Here is a 21,176-nt window from a genome sequence, read left to right on the forward strand (position 1 = left end):
GGGTTGCAATGTCCTCTTCCACGATCCAAAATAACAAAAATACCCTGCATAAAACTTCAAAAAAATGAAAAGAAAGAAAGAAAGAAAGAAGCAAACAATTCAAGAAAAAAAAAAAAAAAAAGAAAGAAAGAAAGAAAGAAAAAAAGAAAAAGCAAAATTTTAGATAAAACAATAATAATAATAATAAAAATTCTGGAAAGCCAAAAAAAATATGAAGAAACAAAAGCCAAAAAAACACCATGACCCATGGTTGGCCATGGGTCATTTTCAAAACTTTTCGCTTTTTCGGTTTTTTTTTTTCTTCTTCCTGTGCTTTTTTGTTTTGGTTTTTTTTTTTTTTTTTACTTTGTTTTTTCTGATTGCTTTACCTTTTTCCATTCTTTCTAGATTTCATTTTATTTTTTACTTTCATTTTGTTTGTTTTTTTTTTTCAATTTTTTTTTTAATTTATACAGTGTTTTTTTTTTTTTTTTTTTTTTTTTTTTGTGATTTGGAGGCAAAAGGGGGACATTGAAACCTATTATACATTACAAAAATTGAAAGCTTGGGGAGAGGAGGACATTGCAAATTTTAATTTGGGGGTAAAATGTAGTTTTCCTTTCTTAATTTCTTTCTTCTCTTCTTCTTCTTCTTCTTCTTTTTTTTTTTTTTTTTTTTTTTTTTTTTTATATATATATATATATATATATATATAATTTAGATTCTCAACTTAAAGTATTTTCGTCATTTCATGTTAAAATTGAAACGTGCATGTCACATGTTTATTTTTTTGACTGATTTAACACACTTGGCTAATGAAATTTTTTTTTTTTTTTTTTGCCAACAATTGATAGCTAATGAGAGTATGTGTCACGGTTGCTACCTCGTGGTAGCAATTTGTAAATGAGTTGTAGTTGAGGGGAATGTGTAATTTACCCATAAACATTTTATATTCTTACTAACGGTGTTATATAGTGGAAAAAGTTGTCGAAGCTTAGATGCATTGCTAAACAATTCCTAATTAGCTTCAAAGTTGGAGGTGGGAAGAAAATCTTTTTGTGGTATGATATATGGCATCCTGAGGGTTGTCTTTTTGATAAATTTGGTTTCAGAACCATTTATGATGCTGGGAGATCTATTGGTCCTAAAGTTTCATCAATCATTCGAGACAATAACTGGTATTGGCCTAGTGCCAGATCTGAAAACTTGGTACTTATCCAGAGTAGGCTACCAGAAATCAGTTTAGGAGGTGAGAATGTTCCTATTTGGAGGTCTTCTTCAGGAAAGTATTCCTGTTCTCAAACTTGGGAACATCTTAGACCGAAATTTTCTGTGGTGGAATGGCACAATTTGGTTTGGTTTTCTTTGGCCATTCCAAGGCATGCCTTCATCTTGTGGCTGGTGTTTAGGGATGCTCTTGTCCCCAAGGAGAAACTTTGTAGTTGGGGCTTCACAGGTTCCTCCTTGTGCCTGTCCTGTTTTGCTTGCCAAGAGAGCCGTGATCATCTCTATTTCTGCTGTAGTTTCGGTCGAAGGGTGTGGAGGAATATTATGGCTGACTGTTGTGTTTATAATCCTCCTATTGAATGGTCTTCTATTGGTAGCTGGAGTGCTGAGTGCTGGAAGAGCAGAAATCTTCAGGCTACTATTTGTAAACTCTGCTTTGGTGCCACAATTTACTATTTGTGGAGGCATCGAAATGATCTGTTACATGGCAACGTTCCCCGTTCTGAAGAGAAGCTGATTCAACAAATTAAGTGGGATGTTAGGTCGAGATTGGTTGCTAGATACTCGGCCAAGATTTGTGTGATCGAAGAACCTTCTGCTGGTGCAGAAATGGAATCTGCAACAGATTTTGAGATAATCTGAGTTGACTCTTGCTTTTCTGAGTTGAGTCTCCCAGCTTGAGCCTTGTTGATTTGCAGTTTTCTCTCACTTCTGAGGTTGAAGTCTTCAGCTTTTGCTGTCGGGTGTTGGATTGGCTATTGCGATTTCTGGAAGCTGCGCGCTACTCTTATGGGCTGTTGTGTTCCTTTAGCAATTTCCGGTTTTGTTGGATTGTTTTTGTCCAATTGTATGTCTTCTGCGTTGTTTGTTTGAGGTTGGTGTCAGCTTGTGCTGTTGGGGTTGTTTGTTTGGCTGATACCTTTCTTTGTTTGCTGCTACTCTTGTTAGCAGCTGGTTTCCAGTTTTTCTGGATGGTTTGTAGTCTCTTATGTTTGATTTTATAAAGCATTTATTCATCCCAAAAAAAAAACGGTTATGTAGTGTAATGATATATTTCTATTCAATATATGTTATTATGATTATGATGTTCAATCCCTCGCAAGTTCACAATTTGAAGGAGGGGGGAATTGAAAATACAGTGCTTGAGGTAATTGAAGATGAAGGGACAGACAACTTTGATCTAATTGGGGTTTAGGTAGGACATAAATTTCCTACAAACCGATTTGTGAGAAATTTTATACAACCCACATATAAGATTGACACGTGTCTATTAACATGTGAGAAACACATGCTGTTTTAATAGCATTTGCTTCTCACATACTTTTTTAATAGTATTAATAATAAAAAATAAAAAATGTCATTCTCACATGTTTAAAGGATACATGTAATTTTTATGTGTGGATTGTATAAAATTTCATACAAATTAGTTTGTAGGAAATTTTTGTCCGTTTAGGTATTATTTTTAAAGCCTTGGTGGGGACAAAAATTTCCTGTCAATTAGATTCGAAAAATTTTTCTTCAATTTAGTTTTTAAAAGTGACATGTGTTCATAAGCATGTGAGAATCATGTCTTTCTTTTAGTAGCATGTGCTTCTTGCTAGAGTGTATTTGGATTACCCTGAAGTTAGGAATTTGGTGAGAATTGTATTGTTTGATAAAGATTAGATTACCTTGAATTTAGGGATTTGATGATATTGAATCACCCTAAATTAAAATATTTGATTAGGATTATATTTCATCTGTGAGCTCTAAAAATAAAGCATTTTGTATTGTAATCCTTTTGACTTTATATAATGGACGTAGGTCATAGACCAAACCACTCAACAACGTAAAATTCTTTGTGTTCATTCTTATTTTATTATTTCGCTATTTATCTTTATTTTTTTATTCGATTATGTTTTCTTTCACTTCTTATCTGCTTTTTTTAATAGAATTACTAATAATAATAATAAATAAATAAAAGTGATTCTCGTATTTTCAAATGACACAAATAACTTGTAGATGTTGAGTAAGAGAAATTCTTCAAACTCAGTTTATAAGAATTTTTTGTCCTCTTCTGGGGTTGCACAAAAAGTCATTCATGTACAAAAAATGTAAAATGAAGCACATTAAGCAATAATGTATGGAGAAAAATTGAACACCTAATCAATCAATTATAAGAATCTCAAATTAAGTGTACCTCTCACCAGTTTAACGTATATGCAGAAGCGATGTAGATTGAGAAGTTGTAGAGGATGAAGTGAACACAGTGGAATTGGTGTAACTATTGCCTGAATATTGATTTTGTCCTCCCTCATAATTAGTAGTAGCACTGGATACGGAAAGTGACATTGCATGTCTATTCACTGCTGGAGCAAGATATTTTAGCCTCGGCATATTTGATGGGAGAACAGGCAACGGAGTCTCAAAATTGAGAACATGAATTGTTTGTCTTATTGAAGGCCTAAGGTCGCGATCGGGGTGAGCACACCAAAGCCCAACAATCATCAAGCGCTCCATTTGCTGCTTATCAAGATCTCCGCCAAGCCGTGGGTCAGCTGCTTCAAGTACCTTTCCTACTCCATAGAGCTCCCAAACCCACTCCACCACGACTACTTGATCTTCAGGGGCGTTGTGCTTGATTGGTTTTCTTCTGCAAGCAATTTCCAGAGCGACAATTCCGAAACTATAGACATCTGACTCCTTACTAGCCTTCCCAGTTGTGACACATTCAGGAGCCATATAGCCCATAGTGCCTGCCAAAACAGTGGTTTGTGATCCTTTTAGGTGGTCCACAAGCCTAGCTAGCCCAAAATCTCCAAGTTTAGCATTAAAGTTTGAATCAAGCATAATATTGCTTGATTTTATATCCCTATGCACAACGCATTGCTCCCATTCTTCATGCAAGTAAAGCAAGGCCGACGCCAATCCTTGAGCAACCTTGTACCTCATTGCCCATATCAGTAAGCTTTCTTCTGTAAAAAGATGTGTGTCTAAGCTTCTATTGGGCATGAACTCATAGACGAGTAAGAGCTCTCCTCTCTCGTGACACCAGCCAATGAGTTGCACCAAATTCCTATGTCCTAATCGACTTATAATTTTAACTTCTGATGCATACTCTTTTATCCCCTGTTTAGACCCTTTTGACACTCTCTTAACGGCAACGAAGGAGTTTAAGTCCTGTAAAAATCCTCTATAAACCCCACCAAATCCTCCCTGGCCTAGCTTCTCTTCATCATTGAAATTATTGGTGGCATGAGCCAATTCTTTAAATGAGAACCTCTTTGGTCCTGTTTCTCTTTGAAATTCGTCATCCATGCACCTATCAAAGGCAAGATCTTCTTCTGTATAACTCTTATTCCTCTTCCACAAGCAAAACAGAATTAAAGCAAATCCACCAACCAAAAAAGGCCCCCCAACACCCAACCCTATGGCTAATCCCAACCTGTTGTTTTTCCTTGGTTTGGGTACACTATCTTCCAAAGTTGAAGTAAAATTCCATGTGCGGATGGTATGCATTGCAAAAGAACCTCCTGTTGCGGCTGAGAATCCAAAAGTTACCAATTCAGAGAGGTGATGATCTCTCAAATCAATATTATAAGAAAGGGACTGCCATACAGTAGCATTGTTTATCAGACCATGAAGAGAACACTCAAATTATGAGAACTAGAATTATAGCTAATCTGAGCTTCATTGGTTCTCCCTTCAATAATTGAAATATTAGCCCCCAACCATGAGACATTAGCAATAGATTCCAGGGAGTTTATATCAATACCTACATGTACACCGGGTGGATCCAAATCTTGGTTAAAAAAGATGTCAAACTCCACAGCGACAAATGGATTGTCTGTCGAGTTTAGTTCCTGGCCACGGCTAGCAAGAACCAGAGCGCCACCTGCACTGTCTTCAGGAATCGTTGAACCATTAGGTGCTAGGAAGAACGTAAGCCCATCTCCATAATTAGTATTATTTCGTGAGTCAATGACAAAGGAAAAATGGGTAGTAAAATCTGTGAGGTTTCCAGATGCCTTGTCCCATAGGTGCATGGGCTTGACATATGTGGCTCGACCAACATCAACCCTTCGGACGTGGTTGCCGGTGAGTTGGATGACTTGGTATTGAGCGAAAGCTCCCTCACATCTTAGAGGGGAGTCACAAGAATCGAAACTGGTAAAGTTGAAGGATAAAGCACTCGTAAATGGGCGCAGTGGTGAGAAGAAATCGGTGACCCTTAATAAGAGAAAAAAGAGGATTAGGGGCTTTGGAAATGGGAAATGTTTGATTTTGTATCTGTAACTAGCCATGATTGGAACTTGGAAGGAAGGTTGGGTTTGATGAGAAGAAATTGCTGATTGTAATAAGAAAATTACCTCAAAACAGATTATATAAAGCAGGTTTGAATAGGGAGACCAGTAGGCTGAAACGGGAGGGAGTGCGTGATAAATTTCTCCAGGATTCAGTCATGATTTGAACTTTGGAAGGGAGGGTGGGTCACAATAATTGCAGATTGTATAAAATAAAGTGGAAAGCAGATTGGCCGAGCGTTCGTGTCGTCGGCGGGATGTTTTTGGCCGTTCTTTCACCTTTTTTCTTCAGATTTTGGAAGCCAGATCTGCTCTTCCTCGCCCACTTCTGACTGATACGCGCCCCCCTGCCGTGTTCTCCATCGCCTTCCGCCCTAGCCGCCGCTAGATCCGGCCCTGTCGGTCACTGTAGACCGGCGAGTGGTGCCCACGCGCCAGTGGGCTCTCTGCTGTTTGGTGCGCGTGTGGGTCATGCGCTGCTTCTTTCTGGCCAATCTCGGCGGTTTTCGGTCGGCCGGCGTTGGTCCTCCGTCTGGGTGGCGCCAGTGTCGGCGCGTGAAGAGCACGCGCCGCCGTCCGGCTTCTTGGCCCTTTTCCTCCACTGCCGGCAGCTTGTTTTTGGGTGGTTTCTGCTTCAGTGTCGTGTGTTTTTTTTTTCTCTTTTCTTGGGTCACAGTCTGCTTGTGTTGGGTTCAATTTTTATGGGAATATTTGTTGGCTAATTGCTAGATCTAGTCTCTTTTCTTTAGAAAGTGAGCATTAATGTAAAAGAGGCTCAAATGGCTTTCTTGTAAAAGTTGTATTTCTGCTTTGGCAGTTGTTTATTAAGCCAGATCCTTCTGGTTTAGAGAATGGAGGGCTTGCCCTTATTTTCAAGTTGTAAGCCTTGGGCTGTTTACCATATCAATGATAAATTATCGTTTCCGTTCAAAAAAAAAAAAAAAAAATCAATAAGCAAAAGTGAAGAGTTTTTTGGAAAAAAAAAAAAATGTAAAGAAAACCGCTGTCCAAAGATTAAGAAAATGAAAAATGAAAAATAAAAATAAAAGAGGTCTTAATTTCTGTACTAAAATTGAAAATTTTCAGTTTGTTGAATTGTGTGTTTTTCGGCTTTCCTACAAGGCTTTACCTGAATTACATGGCTCTTGAAACTAACATTCTCTTGCTCATTTTCTTAAAACAGCTCACTCTAACTAACACAATAGCTCATTAACTGTTATACAAAACACACTATATTCTATTATTCTACACAAAACACATTCTGTTAAACGCAACACAAAACAAATGAAAAACATATCTTCTAGACTTTTATAATGCTGTCTAGCTATTTTTGCCCGTTTTACGTTATTTTTACCACATTCTTAGGAAATCAAGTTTTGTCAAGCGTGTGACTCCTCAAATCCACACACGTCTTCTTATAATGCACTGCTTTAATTACTAAACCATTTTCATTTACTTTGAACAAAGCCTCTACAACTTTGTAAAACTCTTTTCATTGTCACCTTCTCACACATATACGTTGTTACTTGTGAAATATTAAAGAAAAAAGTTTTGACAATAAAACTATCGTTCCAAATAAGATGAAACCAATTGAAGAATTGATAAAAGGGTAAGGGCTAAGGGGCCAAAAAATTCTTTGCTAGGGGCCAATAGACAAAAAAAAACCTTAATTTTTTTTTTCTTTCTTAGGAATATTTGAACCATTAGGTGCTAGGAAATCGGTGACCATTAATAAGAGATAAAAGAGGCTTAGGGGCTTTGAAAATGGGAAATGTTTGATTTTGTAGCTGTAACAAGCCATGATTGAAACTTGGAAGGGAAGGTTTGGTCTAATGAGAAGAAATTGCAGATTTGTAAGACCACTTCAATAGTTTTTCAACCATTTTTTTTATATTTAAAGAACAAAACCGGTTTTAATTTTTTATAAAAAAAAAAATTCCGCAATAAATTTTCTTTCATAGGAAAAGCTAAAAAAGTATATATAATTGGGAAGTGCTAGAATTTTCATCCCATCCCACCTCAATCTCACCGACTCTAAGCATAAAAAATTGAAAATTAATTTATTAAATAAAAAAATTAAAATACTTAGAATCGGTGAGATTGGGGTGGGATGGGTGTGAAAATTCTAGCATTTTCCCATATAATTATAGGCTGAAACGTACGGAACTCAAGTCGTAGATGATGTATTCAGTCGGGGAAGGAATGCGTGCGAGAAAGTTCTCCAGGACTAGTCAAAAAGATAAATGCTCAATTCAAAGTGTTAGAAAAACTTATTAAAAGTTAAAATAAATAAATAACTATTATTCAACAAAATATGCTGATAGTATTATAAGAAAAACGACTAGCAATCTAATAATAATAAATTATTATTTTAACATACACTTAATTAAAACCATCAGATTAAATGATTATTTAATAATAACCGTTATATGGTAGTTACTTAATCTCAACCATTTGATCAAAGTCGATTTTGTCTTACGCTTAATTTACTTTAGTGATTAACAACCAATTTTATTTTTTACTTTAGTGATGTTCCAATAAATTCAATCATTGGATCTACTTTAGAACTATCTTATGGCCTAGATCAAATTACCAGTTCAACCGATTCTGATCGTCCAAAATTGAATGGTCAAGCGCACCATCAAGGCAAACATCATTATCGCCCTATAACTCATTGTCACGCACACACGAGCGTCTGGTGCTCTACATCGTACCAAAGCATATACATAAGTGCATACACCCAAATATTAGTTTAAAGGCTTAAGTATGCCGGACTTTATAAACGTCAAGTTGACTTTTTATTTTTTGCATGTAAAACTCTTTTCATTAATGCTCCATTTGTTTCGGCGTAAAATGATTTCTAGAAAATGATTTCGGCATTTTCTGGTGTTTGGTAGGGGCGAAAATAATAGTCAACCGGAAAATGATTTCTGCTTGACAAAAAATGTTTAGTAAATTTCGGAAAATGATTTACGCTTTTTAAAAGCGTAAATCATTTTCCGAAGACGCCAGACGCAGTCGATCTATTTTAAACAGTACAGTCGACCTTCACGTTCAAGCAGCCGACCACCATCGAAATATTGTCGGTATTGGAATCCAACATCCGTTAATGTTGCCGGAATCTGGCGACGGAATCCGGCCACCTTCGCCGAAATTCAGTCAGCCAGATTCCCGCCATCTGGCCGGATCTGGCCAGACCGGCCGGATTCCGGCCATCTAACCGGATCTGGCCGGATCTGGCCAGAGAATCGGATCCCGGCCGGCCCTGGCCAGGGAGGCCGGATCCCGGCCGGCCCTGGCCAGATCCGGCCGGTTGGCCGGACGGATCTGGTTAGATCCGGCCAGCCTGCCGGAATCCGGTCACTTTCGCCGGAATCCGGATATCCCAGATTCAGACGAAACTGTCCGGATTCCGGCCTTTATCTCGAATTCTAGTTATATTAGCCGGAATCAGGTGAAAATAGTCAGAATCTAGTCGGTTAGTGACCGAATCTCGTCATCGATGATTTTTACATTATTTTACATTAATATTTTTATGTTGTGAATAAAAATTGATTTTTATAAGTTAATATGATTGAATAAAAATATAAAAAAATATTTGCGATTTTCCGTACGCGCCAAACACCGGAAAATGCTTTCGACGGAAAATGGTTTCTTGAAAAATGACTTCCCTGAAACCATTTTACGACGGAAACCATTTTACGTCGAAACAAACGGAGCATAAATGTTTTTTAGATACGTTTAGGTGTTTGATTTTTTGAACTAAGAATTTAATTATTATTTAGTACGCAAATTTTGAAGTTTGACTTTATAAGATAAAATTAGAAAAAATTGTATAAAATATGGTTTGTTTTTGAAAAGTAGTAAAAACTAATAGATTTTTTTTTTTTTTTTTGAAAAAATGGGTTGCCAAACGTACCAATAAAGTTTTTTTTTTTTAAAACATTTCTAAAACACAAATTATATATATATATATATATATATATATATATATATATATATATATATATATATATATAGACGTATTACTTTTGAAAATGCTTTAGGAAAAATTGGAGCTTCTTTTGAAATAGAGGAACGTCTAGATGGTAAGGAAATCGTCGGACTGATGCAAAATGGCTTGAGATGTTGATAATAACAGTTTATCTCACTGGTAGACTTTTAATCTTTCTAAAGAATTGAGAAACCATTTCTGTGAACAGTATATCTCACTGGTAGAATATTGAGGAAAATTTAACAACATATATAGTTGTATCCGGATCATTGCAAGAGGCAAGATAATTATGTCTGCGATTTTAAGCCAAATCTCAAAAAATGAATTGTTTGAAAATTGCGTTTTTAAAAAATTGCTATTTACAAACGCAGAAAATTGCTTTTTCAAATCGTAGGTAATAGAGTATTTTTTTAAAAACGCAGAATTTTAAATGCTAATATGCAATTTTAAAGGTCAAACTATGATTTTGCTAAACACTTAACTGCGTTTTTAAAAATCACATTTTTAAATTGCACATTTTTAAATCGCTATTTTTAAATCTCACTTTTTGAGATCACAAACTCAAATGGACCCTAAACAGACAGGCTACCGGCTTGGGTGTAGAAGTTAAGTTTTGGTTTAATCTATTTGAGGGAATACAAGTAGTTTTTAACTGTTTAGGCTCCTTTTGTTATTGTTCCCAATCAATAGATGCTACAGTACTATATATCTTGGTCATGCCCAGGTAAATTCTGTAACTCTGTTCGCTCTCCTTGTTTTGTTTTTTTTTTGAAAAAAAAAATGTGAAAAAAAAAAAAATTCACAAACCGCATGCGCATGGTCAGTGGTCACACGCATTGGCAGAGACGAGGTGTTGGGGTTCATGGCCACCATGGCGCAGCTGAAGCCCAACAAAAAAATTTACATACAAAATTGTATGGACTTTTTCGGCCCAATGGCCCATAATTAAGCGCTCCCTGAAAAAAGAAAATTAAAAAATAAAAAGAAAATTCTATATGATGGTTGGAGCCCTCAAAAAAATTATATGGAATGGGCCTCTCACAACATTGTTCTTCAAATAAAGAAGTTTATAAATTTTCTAAGCCCAAACTTACAAGCTCTTTAGTTAACCACCAAATATTCCAAAAATAATAATAATAGTAATAAAAATTCATATGATGCTCTAAACTCTACTCCCCCTAAAATAATTTAGGAAAAGTCTACGTACCCACACAGAAAGTGACATTGGATGATCAATATAAGGATTGATTTTGCATTTATTCAAAAAAAAAAAATTATTATTATTTTTTTATTATTAATCCACTCCAATGGTTTTTTTTTTTCTTTTAAAAAAAAAATAATAGTTTTTTTATTAATTTTTTTATTTTAGATCTTAGGAGAAGAAGGGTATAATTGCAAATTGCCTTGATTAACCCATTTGATAAAGGGCTTACTATACGGCAAAATCATCTCAGAAACTTCAACGAATAATTAATCACTGCACAAAAGAACAAAGAAACAGCAAATCTGCAAAATGCCTTGAAATTTATTTAATGTTATTAGCGTATAAATGTTAAACGTATCTTATCCTCTCAGACTAGTTGAGGATGATAGATCGATAGCGCCATGATAACTACTTAATTAGAAGCATCATAGTGGGCTGGGGATGAATAATGCAAGGACTTTGATATTGACTTAAATAATGAATAATGTACATACACACTTCCATATGACTTTGGGTAGACCATAGATTTTTTTTTTTTTTTTAAAAAAAAAAAAAATAAAAAATTTATTATTATTATTTTTTTTCTTTTATTTTTATTCAAAATTGGAAGAAGAGAAACAAGGAAAACAAAACCGAGACAATAAAACTCAAACCGAAAAGGACAATATAAATAAGAACACAAACAGTAGGCAGTAGACTCAAAAAGGACGTTTCAAGGCCTCTCTAAGGGCCACTAGGCAGTAAACAAGGATAAAAAAGCTCAATTAGGAGAAAGCGATAAAGGCAACAACCACAATTAATTGGTAATTAGTGCAAGGAAAGTATTACCAATAATCAAACATGAATCATCAACAAGGAATCTCAAACAATACAAACAAGGCAGCAAAATACAAACAACGGAAAACTCTTATCCTCTATCCGAAGATGCACTATATTCAAATATAGAGAATGTGAGAGAGAATGAACTGTTATGTTGTGACATATAATTACCTGAACAAACCATCCAAGCCACTAAGGAGAGGTGCTGGAGAAGGAGGAATAGTCCAAATTATTACTTTATATTAAATCCACTTCTAAATTTTGCATCAAAATTAAGATATTTGGGTGTTCGATTTTTGAAAACAGAATTTAATTCTTATTTGATACGTGAATTTCGAGGTTTGACATTTTTTAAAAAATTGAATAAAATATAATTTGTTTAGAAAAAGTTAAATTAAATTTGATTTGATTTAAAAAAAAAAAATTAGAAACATATTTGTTTTTAAAAATTATTTTACCAAACACACCATTAAAAACATAGTATTCAAAAAGTTGTAGACAGAAGTTGGCAAATATAATAACCCTGTCAAACCAGAAAAGATCTATGGTAGTATTTGATAAACCTTTTCAAAAGATTTTTTTTTTTAATTTTTTCTCCGAGAAAAGTTGTTTGTTAATCAAAAGGATTTGCAAACCCGGCAGGCCTATTTGGTAAACATTTCCCCTCCCGGCAGGCTTGTTAAGTATGACTGGAAAAATTCACCCATGGCATGCAGGTGCTCATTTTTACTTGAAATAATTAAAATTTATTTTAAGTAAAAAAAATTAAAATAAAATTTAAAAACTAGCCCAAAAAAAACTTAAAACTAAAAATTAAAAAAAAAAAATATTAACCATCCTTAGGGCAGATCTGCCACCCTCTAATTATCTAATCACATAGGATGACCGAACAATCAAAGTATATTTGGAAGGGGGAGGGGGGGTAGGCTAGAGTACTTTGGGAGGTGCTTGGGTTACCTTCGAATCACATAGACTCAATTGTGTTTGGGAGTAGCTCGGCTACCCTGAATGGTGGATCGCCCACTCACCCTTGAAACACATGGGTGGCTAACCACCATTTTTATTTTTTAATGATTTTATGTCTATACTTATCACTTCAAAATTACCACTCAATTTGTATTATCCCCTTAAAATGTTAATTTTTACAATCTATTATGCTTAACTACAAAAGGGGTTGCAATGTCCTCTTCCACGATCCAAAATGACAAAAGTACACCGCATAAAACTTCAAAAAAATGAAAATATAAAAAAATAAAAGAAGCAAACAATTCAGAAAAAGGGAAAAAAAAAAAATTATGAAAAGCCAAAAAAATATGAAGAAGCAAAAGCCAAAAAACACCATGACCCATGGTTGGCCATGGGTCATTTTCAAAACTTTTCGCTTTTTCCGGTTTTATTTTCTTCTTCCTGTCCTTTTTTGTTTTTGTTTTTTCTTTGGTTTTTTCTGATTGCTTTACCTTTTTCCATTCTTTCTAGATTTTATTTTACATTTTACTTTCATTTTTTTTTAACAAATTTTTTTAATATATACAGATTCTATTCTTTTTTTTTTTCTTTTTCTTTTGTTGTGATTTGGAGGCAAAAGGGGGACATTGAAACGGGCCTATTAAGAGGGTACATTACAAAAATTGAAAGCTTGAGGAGAGGAGGACATTGCAAATTTTAGTAATTTGGGGGTAAAATGTAGTTTTCCTTCTTAATTTCTTTTTTTCTTTTTTCTCTTCTATTTTTTTTTCTTTAATTTAGATTCTCAACTTAAGGTATTTTCATCATTTCATGTTAAAATTGAAACGTGCATGTCACATGTTCATTTTTTGGACCGATTTAACACACTCGGCTAATGAAATGATTTTTTTGCCAACCATTGATAGCTAATGAGAGTATGTGTCATGGTTGGTACCTCGTGGAAGCAATTTGTAAATGAGATGTAGTTGAGGGGCATATGTAATTTACCCATAAACATTTTATATGTATACCAACGGTTATATCTGTAATGATATTTTTCTATTAAATATATGTTATTATGATTATGATGTTCAATCCATCACAAGTTCACAATTCGGGACCGTTAAATATGTGACCATATCTTTGAGGAGGGAATTGAAAATGCAGTGCTTGAGGTAATTAGAGACAAAGGGACAGACAACTTTGATCTAATTGGGGTATTTGCAATTGTATTATTTTTAAGGCCCAGACGGGGACAAACATTTCTTGTAAATTAGGTTCGAATAGTTTTTCTTCAATTTAGTCTTTAAAATGAAAGCTGGCAACCGTCACCGGTATCCGGATTCTGACAGAAATTTTTAGATTTCTGCCAAACTTACTGGAATTCGGACAAAACGACAGGAATCCTTATGGCCGGAATCTAAAGTTATAACACCCAAAAAAAAAATAAAAATTAGAATATTTTTGTATAAAATTAAGTGTTATTAGAAGAGGTTAAAAGAGATTTAAAAGATTTTGTTTAATATTAGGTGTTTTATAAAATTTTGTAGAAGTAATTGTATAAATTTTTTTATATGATATAAATAAGACAAAAAAAAGAAAAAAGAAAAAAAGAAAGAGAGACTAGAAAAACGTGGCACCCAAAGAAAAGAAGTCTCTAGAAATAAAGCCTTCTCCCTTTAACTAAAAAGGGCCTCAACGTGCTTCAGAAGATTTTTTTTCCTTAACGCCGCATTTCAGCCCCTTCCACGCTACACGTTGCAGCTCCCTCTCCCCCATCGCCACTTCTGAGTTTCCCTGCTACACGTTGCAGACATGCCCACTGTTTTCAGAGAAACACTTCCTCGCTGCCTCTCTTCTTCTTCCTATAAAAACCAAGCTGACATTCCCTTCTCCTCATCTCCTCAGAAAACTAACACTCGGGTAGAATAAAAAAAAAAATACAGCAGGTATTTCTTTCTCTGTTTTCTTTTAAGTTTAATTGCTTTGTTCTCCCTTTCATTTAAGTGAATTTTTCCGGGATTGTTTGAACTGAAAACAGGCTGGGTGTTTTAGATTTTTTTTTTTTTTTTTTTTTATGCCGAATTGGTATTAGTTTTGGAAATTCTTGGATTCTTTTTGGGTTGTAGATGTTGAGAATTTCTGAGTTTTGTTTTGAGATTTTTTGGTAGAAAACAGAATGGATATTTTGATTTGGGTCATTTTGTGAAGAAAATTTTTTAGAAACCGAATGGGTTTCTCCATATTTTGGGTGATTCCGATTTCGTAAAATTCTGGGTTGTTCAATTTGGAGAGTTGCTGTTTTTCTTTGTTTTTTTTTTTTTGGAAGATTTTCTGTGGGAAGGCCGAATGGGCGTTGTGAAATCTTTGGGTTTGTTTTGAGGGAAACTGAACGGGTATTCTTGAATTTTCTGTTGACTATGGGTTGGTTGAATTGAGAATAGTTGTGGTTGTAATTCTTGGAGATTATTATTTTTTTTAATCGAGTGGTGTTCTGATGGGCATAGGTTTAGTTTTCCCATTTTTCGTTGCTTTGGCCCTCTGAGCTTTAATTCTAAAGGGTTGTGGTGTCTCTGTTTTGAGGATAACCAATGGGTCCTTGGGGTGTTTTTATTTTTTTATTTTTTGATGGCCGGTTGGTACTTTGTTTTGGGTAAGCTTGTTTATACCGACAGCAAGTCGCTTCCTCATTCAGTAAATATATTTAGCTCCTGTAATTATGATCTTTTGTGAAGATTCTTAAGTTTTTTTCCAGCTTATGGTTGAGAGGATTCTTGTCCCAAGAATAATACTTTTTCAAATCCAATTCTTTTCCTTAACTTGAGCTCAGCCTTCCATTCTGATTTTACACTCTTTTGCTGGATTTATGAGCTACGTTTTATTCCCATTTAATTATGGTACTTAGCTAATTATCTGTAATTAATTGATGGAATAGAGGAACCAACTATTTATTTTTGAACTTGTCATCTTTTAGTCATAGAGTAACTTTCCCTTACACACTCTTTTTATGAAAATAAGTTGTTGTCTACTGTCAAGGTTGGAATAGAATATATATAGTATTCAGCTCACATATCTATTGTTGGTTCTGGAATTGTTTTCCTAAAAGGCTAAAAGAGTTTACTGCCACAACCTACATACATAAAGCAAAAGCTTAGGTTTTGTAGATTACTCTTGTGACAAAAAAATACGAAGCTTTGTAAAAACTGGAATTATGCTCTGTTTGTTTCGGCGTAAAATGATTTCTGGAAAATGATTTCGGCATTTTCCGGTGTTTGGTAGGGGCGAAAATAATAGTCAACCGGAAATTGATTTCTGTTTGACCAAAAATGCTTAGTAAATTTCAGAAAATGATTTACGCTTTTTAAAAGCGTAAATCGTTTTTCGAAGACGCCAGACGCAGTCGATCTATTTTAAACGGCACAGTCGACCTTCACGTTCAAGCAGCCGACCACTATCGAGATATTGCCGGTTTCGGAATCCGACAACATCCGGTTAATGTCGCTGGAATCTGGCGACGGAATCCGGCCACCTTCGCCGGAATCCGGTCAGCCAGATTCCGGCAACCAATCTGACCAGAATCCGGCAGACCAGCTGGATTCCGGCCATCTGGCCGGGTCTGGCTAGAGAGCCGGCTAGCCGGACGGATCTGGCCAGATCCAACCAGCCTGCCGGGATCCGGCCTCTCTGGCCAGATCCGGCTAGATGGCTGGAATCCGGCCTTTTGTGTCGGATTCCGGCGAAACTGTCGGAATCCTGCTATCCCAGATTTCGACGAAACTGTCCGGATTCCGGCCTTTATCTCGAATTCTGGCTATATTAGCCGGAATCAGGTAAAAATTGTCAGAATCTTGTCGGTCAGTGACCGAATCTCGTCATCGATGATTTTTATATTATTTTACATTAATATTTTTATGTTGTGAATAAAAATTGATTTTTATAAGTTAATATGATTGAATAAAAATATTAAAAAATATTTGCGATTTTCCGTACGCGCCAAACACCAGAAAATGCTTTCGACAGAAAATGGTTTCCTGAAAAATTACTTCCCTGAAACCATTTTACGACGGAAACTATTTTACGTCGAAATAAACGGAGCATTAAACTTGAATTGTTTTCCTAAAAGAGTTTACTGCCACAACCTACATACATAAAGCAAAAGCTTAGGTTTTGTAGATTACACTTGTGACAGAAAAATAGGTAGCTTTGTAAAAACATAAGTTAGTGAAAATACAACTCTATTCACTACGAGTAGATGGAATAAATTAAGAATAATACTACTCTCTCTAGTCTTTTAGCTAAATAACCTTCTTATTCATTCTTATGATCTAGGTGAAAGGTAGCCAAACTCGACTCAAAAAAATACCTAGTAAGGGAACACTACCTCAAAATCCCGACGAAGTTTTTAATAAAACTTTTTCAAAAGAAAAAGTTGGGAATTTTCTAGACTCTTTCAACTCTTTTAATATTACTCGCCTTTTTATATTACCATCATAATAATGCTATTGTTATATGATGTAATTGAAATTTCATGTGATGATACTTGGTTTATATTTGATACATGTGCACCATATAAGTGAAATCATAGGTCAAAGTTGGTGAAATCATAGTTCTCAAGGTATGTACATCATATGAATAAAGTTGATGATAGTATATGTGTTACGTGTACACCATATGAATAAAGTTGATGATAGTATATGTGTTACATGTGCACCACATGAGCAAAGGTTGATGATATCATAGTATATGTTACATGTGTACACAGTTTTACCCCGGCGGCACCATGTCATAGATGATTCGGATCATATAGGTGTTATGTGGGTAGCATAACAACTACACAAAAGGACGAAAGTGCCGGCTATCGGCTGGGTGGCCTTCACTTAGGGAAGTTTCTAACCTAGTACAGTTCTCCCCTGTGACGACAGGATGAGCCCATAGTCGTTCATTGGGACGAGTCAAACGTGCGCCGCTCATGGTTAAAAGCGAAATTGATCAAAGGGAGGTTAAAACTTACACGCTATATAAATGATACATGTATTTAATCTAATTATATTCTATTTAACTGTTTCTTTATTTGTATTTAAACTTTATTTAGAATTCCTGAAAACAAAATCTCACTTATGTTGTTGTGTATTTTTTACTGAGTTGTCGAATTCACTCTCTTTTTTCTCCAAATCTTTTTAGATGACATTATAGACCAAGAGTCTTTTCTTTATGGATGGCGTAGACCCCGCTCCTAAGAGCAATAGATCGATAAAAACAAACCTAACTTTTGTATTCTACATTATTTTTGAAATTCTTAGAAATATGATGTAATAACTAAAGAACTACTATAAATATATTTATATAATGAAATATAGCCAATATTTATATAATGAAATATAGTTGTGTGCTATTTCTGGAAAAATGTGTGCATGCTTTAAATTTTATGGATGTTTTATAGCTCAAGTTCGCGTTCTTTTATATCCCAAAATGGGGGTGTGACAAAAGTGCCGGAATCCGGCAAAGTCACTGGATTCTGGCAGAAATTTCCGATTGAAATCCAGTTGTATTGGTTAGATTCCAGGCAATTTGGTCAGAATCAAGCTATACTTGCTTGATTCCAACCGTACTGGCAAGAATCTAGTTCTTACGGATTCGGCTAGTGCCACCAAATTTCGGCAATCCGATACTAAAATTCGACGATTTTCGGCATTAGAGTCAGGTTACAAACAAACACTAGTGCCTGGCGGTGGCGGATTTCCACAAACCGTAAATCGTTTTTCAAAAATTAAAGAAGATTTATGGTCAAGTTGAAAATGATTTCTTTTGACCATTATTTTCGACCCCACCATACACCGAAAAATATTGAAAACATATTCTAGAAGACGTTTTATGCCGAAACAAACGGATCATTAATAAAAAAAAAAGAATGTATATGTGTTTCTCGTATGTTCAAATGACAAAAGTCACATGTAGATATTGTATTAGAAAAATTTCTCAAACTCAATTTGTAAGAATTTTTTGTCCTCACGGTGCATAAAATCAGTTTGTAGGAATTGCCGAGGAATAATTTTTCATCCGTGACAGAAAAAATCCTGAGCCTCCAAAATAAATTATAGTTTTGCTCTGTTTTCATTTGGTTTTTGTTTAATGATAACTCATCCATCCATCAATTTATTGATTATGAACATGGCCATCGGGCTTTTCTCATGACTTTAGCTTCGCAAAAAGTCATATTTCGTTGAAAGCAAAAAATACATGTATATCATGTACAAAGAATGAAAAATAAAGCACATGTGTGATAACGTTGGAGAATAATTGAACACCTAATCAATCAATACAAATCCCAAATTAAGTGTACCTCTTACCAATTTAACGCGTATGCAGAAGCGATGCAGATTGAGAAGCTGTAGAGGATGAAGTGAACACAGTGGAATTGGTGTAACTATAGCCTGAATCTTGATTTTGTCCTCCCTCATAATTAGTAGCAGCACCGGACACAGAAAGTGACATTGCATGTCTGTTCACTGCTGGAACAAGATGTTCTAGCCTTGGCATATTTGATGGGAGAACAGGCAATGGAGTCTCAAAATTGAGAACATGAATTGTTTGTCTTATTGAAGGCCTAAGGTCACGATCGGGGTGAGCGCACCAAAGCCCAACAATCATCAAGCGCTCCATTTGCTGCTCATCAAAATCTCCGCCAAGCCGTGGGTCAGCTGCTTCAAGTACCTTTCCTATTCCATAGAGCTCCCAAACCCACTCCACCATGACTACTTGATCTTCAAGGGCGTTGTGCTTGATTGGTTTTCTTCCGCAAGCAATTTCCAAAGCGACAATTCCGAAACTATAGACATCTGACTCCTTACTAGCTTTCCCGGTTGTGACACATTCAGGAGCCATGTAGCCCATGGTGCCTGCCAAAACAGTGGTTTGTGACCCTTTCAGGTGGTCCACAAGCCTAGCTAACCCAAAATCTCCAAGTTTAGCATTAAAGTCTGAATCAAGCATAATGTTGCTTGATTTTATATCCCTATGCACAACACATTGCTCCCATTCTTCATGCAAGTAAAGCAAGGCCGATGCCAATCCTTGCGCAACCTTGTACCTCATTGCCCATATCAATAGGCTTTTTCCTGTAAAAAGATGTGTGTCTAAGCTTCTATTGGGCATGAACTCATAGACGAGTAAGAGCTCTCCTCTTTCGTGGCACCAGCCAATGAGTTGCACCAAATTCCTATGTCCTAATCGACTTATAATTTTTACTTCTGATGCATACTCCTTTATTCCCTGAGTAGACCCTTTTGACACCCTCTTAACAGCAACAAAGGAGTTTAAGTCCTGTAAAAATCCTCTATAAACCCCACCAAATCCTCCCTGGCCTAGCTTCTCTTCATCATTGAAATTATTGGTAGCACGAGCCAATTCTTTAAATGAGAACCTCTTTGGTCCTGTTTCCCTTTGAAATTCGTCATCCATGCACCTATCAAAGGCAAGATCCTCTGCTGTGTAACTCTTATTCCTCTTCCACAAGCAAAACAAAATTAAAGCAAACCCACCAACCAAAAAAGGCCCCCCAACACCCAGCCCGATGGCTAATCCCAACCTGTTGTTTTTCCTTGGGTGATCTTCCAAAGTTGAACTAAAATTCCATGTGCGAATGGTATGCATTGCAGTAGCAACTCCTGTTGCGGCTGAGAATCCAAAAGTTACCCTTTCAGGCAGGTGATCTCTCAAATCAATATTATAAGAAAAGGACTGCCATACAATTGTATTGTTTATGAGATCAGTGAAGAGAACACTCAAATTATGAGAAGTAGAATTATAATTAATCCGAGCTTCATTAATTCTCCCTTCCATAATAGAAATACTACCCCCCGACCATGAGACATTAGCAAAAGATTCCATGGAGTTTATATCAATACCTACATGTACGCCAGGCGGATCCCATGTGTTTGAAAAGATGTCAAACTCCACCGCGACAAAAGGGTTGTTCTTCGAGTTTAATGGCTCGTTATCGTTGGTGAGACCCATAGCGCCACCTTGTGTGACATTAGGAATTCTTGAACCATCAGGTGCTAGGAAGAACGCAAGCCCATCTCCATAACTAGTTTTCTGTTGAGAATCAATTACAAACGAAAAATTGGTAGTGAAATCTGTGAGCTTTCCGGATGCCTTGTCCCACAGGTGCATAGGACTGAAATACGTGACTCGACCTACTAGAAACACTGAATTGTCCTGGTTGCCGGTGAGTTGGATGACTTGGTTTACATCGAAAGCTCTCTCACATCTTAGAAGGGAGTCATCAGCGTTACAATCATGGAAGCTGGTCAAGTTGAAGGATAAAGCACTTGTAAATGGGCGTAGTGGTGAGAACAAACCGGTGATCATTAATAAGAGATAAAAGAGGATTAGGGGCTTTGGAAATGGGACGTGTTTGATTTTGAAGATGTAGAAAGCCATGATTTGAACTTGGAAGGGGAGGTTTGGTGTGATGAGAAGAAATTGCAGATTGTAATAAGAAAATCTAATAAAGTGATTATATATATAAACTGTGGATTGAGGAGGGAGACCAATAGCGTGTGAAAAACTTCTCCAGGACTAGCCTACCATTTGCGTGGATTTTGTGTGTACAGTGTAGATAGATCTTTCGTGGATACGCCTTACAAAACAAAGCAGGTTTGAATATAGGCTGAAATGTACGGAACTCAAGTTGTAGATGATGTATTCAGTCGGGGAAGGAATG

General features: G+C 35.8%; 3 protein-coding genes across 3 annotated transcripts; 1 reads left to right on the forward strand and 2 right to left on the reverse strand.

Annotated features, from left to right (window-relative positions):
- Positions 1-836: 836 nt before the first annotated feature.
- On the forward strand, positions 837-1,848 carry LOC133881206 (uncharacterized). Its single transcript, XM_062320148.1, has 2 exons — positions 837-842; positions 955-1,848. The coding sequence occupies exons 1-2, from the start codon at positions 837-839 to the stop codon at positions 1,846-1,848; spliced, it is 900 nt and encodes a 299-aa protein (XP_062176132.1).
- Positions 1,849-3,355: 1,507 nt separating this feature from the next.
- LOC133880935 (L-type lectin-domain containing receptor kinase IX.1-like) lies at positions 3,356-5,711 on the reverse strand. Its single transcript, XM_062319902.1, has 2 exons — positions 4,961-5,711; positions 3,356-4,727 (listed from the first exon to the last, which is right to left on the reverse strand). The coding sequence occupies exons 1-2, from the start codon at positions 5,487-5,489 to the stop codon at positions 3,397-3,399; spliced, it is 1,860 nt and encodes a 619-aa protein (XP_062175886.1). The 5' UTR covers positions 5,490-5,711; the 3' UTR covers positions 3,356-3,396.
- Positions 5,712-18,732: 13,021 nt separating this feature from the next.
- On the reverse strand, positions 18,733-20,942 carry LOC133882150 (L-type lectin-domain containing receptor kinase IX.1-like). Its single transcript, XM_062321258.1, has one exon. It carries the CDS (start codon positions 20,891-20,893, stop codon positions 18,803-18,805), a length of 2,091 nt encoding a protein of 696 aa, XP_062177242.1. The 5' UTR covers positions 20,894-20,942; the 3' UTR covers positions 18,733-18,802.
- Between the last annotated feature and the right edge of the window lie 234 nt (positions 20,943-21,176).

Source organism: Alnus glutinosa, chromosome 11, assembly GCF_958979055.1.
Source record: "Alnus glutinosa chromosome 11, dhAlnGlut1.1, whole genome shotgun sequence".
Classification (NCBI taxonomy): Eukaryota; Viridiplantae; Streptophyta; class Magnoliopsida; order Fagales; family Betulaceae; genus Alnus; species Alnus glutinosa.

Bases quoted from the DNA above. Each gene is read 5' to 3' on its own strand.
- LOC133880935 (XM_062319902.1), bottom strand. From the start codon at position 5,489: ATGGCTAGTTACAGATACAAAATCAAACATTTCCCATTTCCAAAGCCC. The intron at 4,728-4,960 runs GTATTGATATAA...TTGGATTCTCAG, and splicing joins TCCACCCGGTGTACATGTAG to CCGCAACAGGAGGTTCTTTT.
- LOC133882150 (XM_062321258.1), bottom strand. From the start codon at position 20,893: ATGGCTTTCTACATCTTCAAAATCAAACACGTCCCATTTCCAAAGCCC.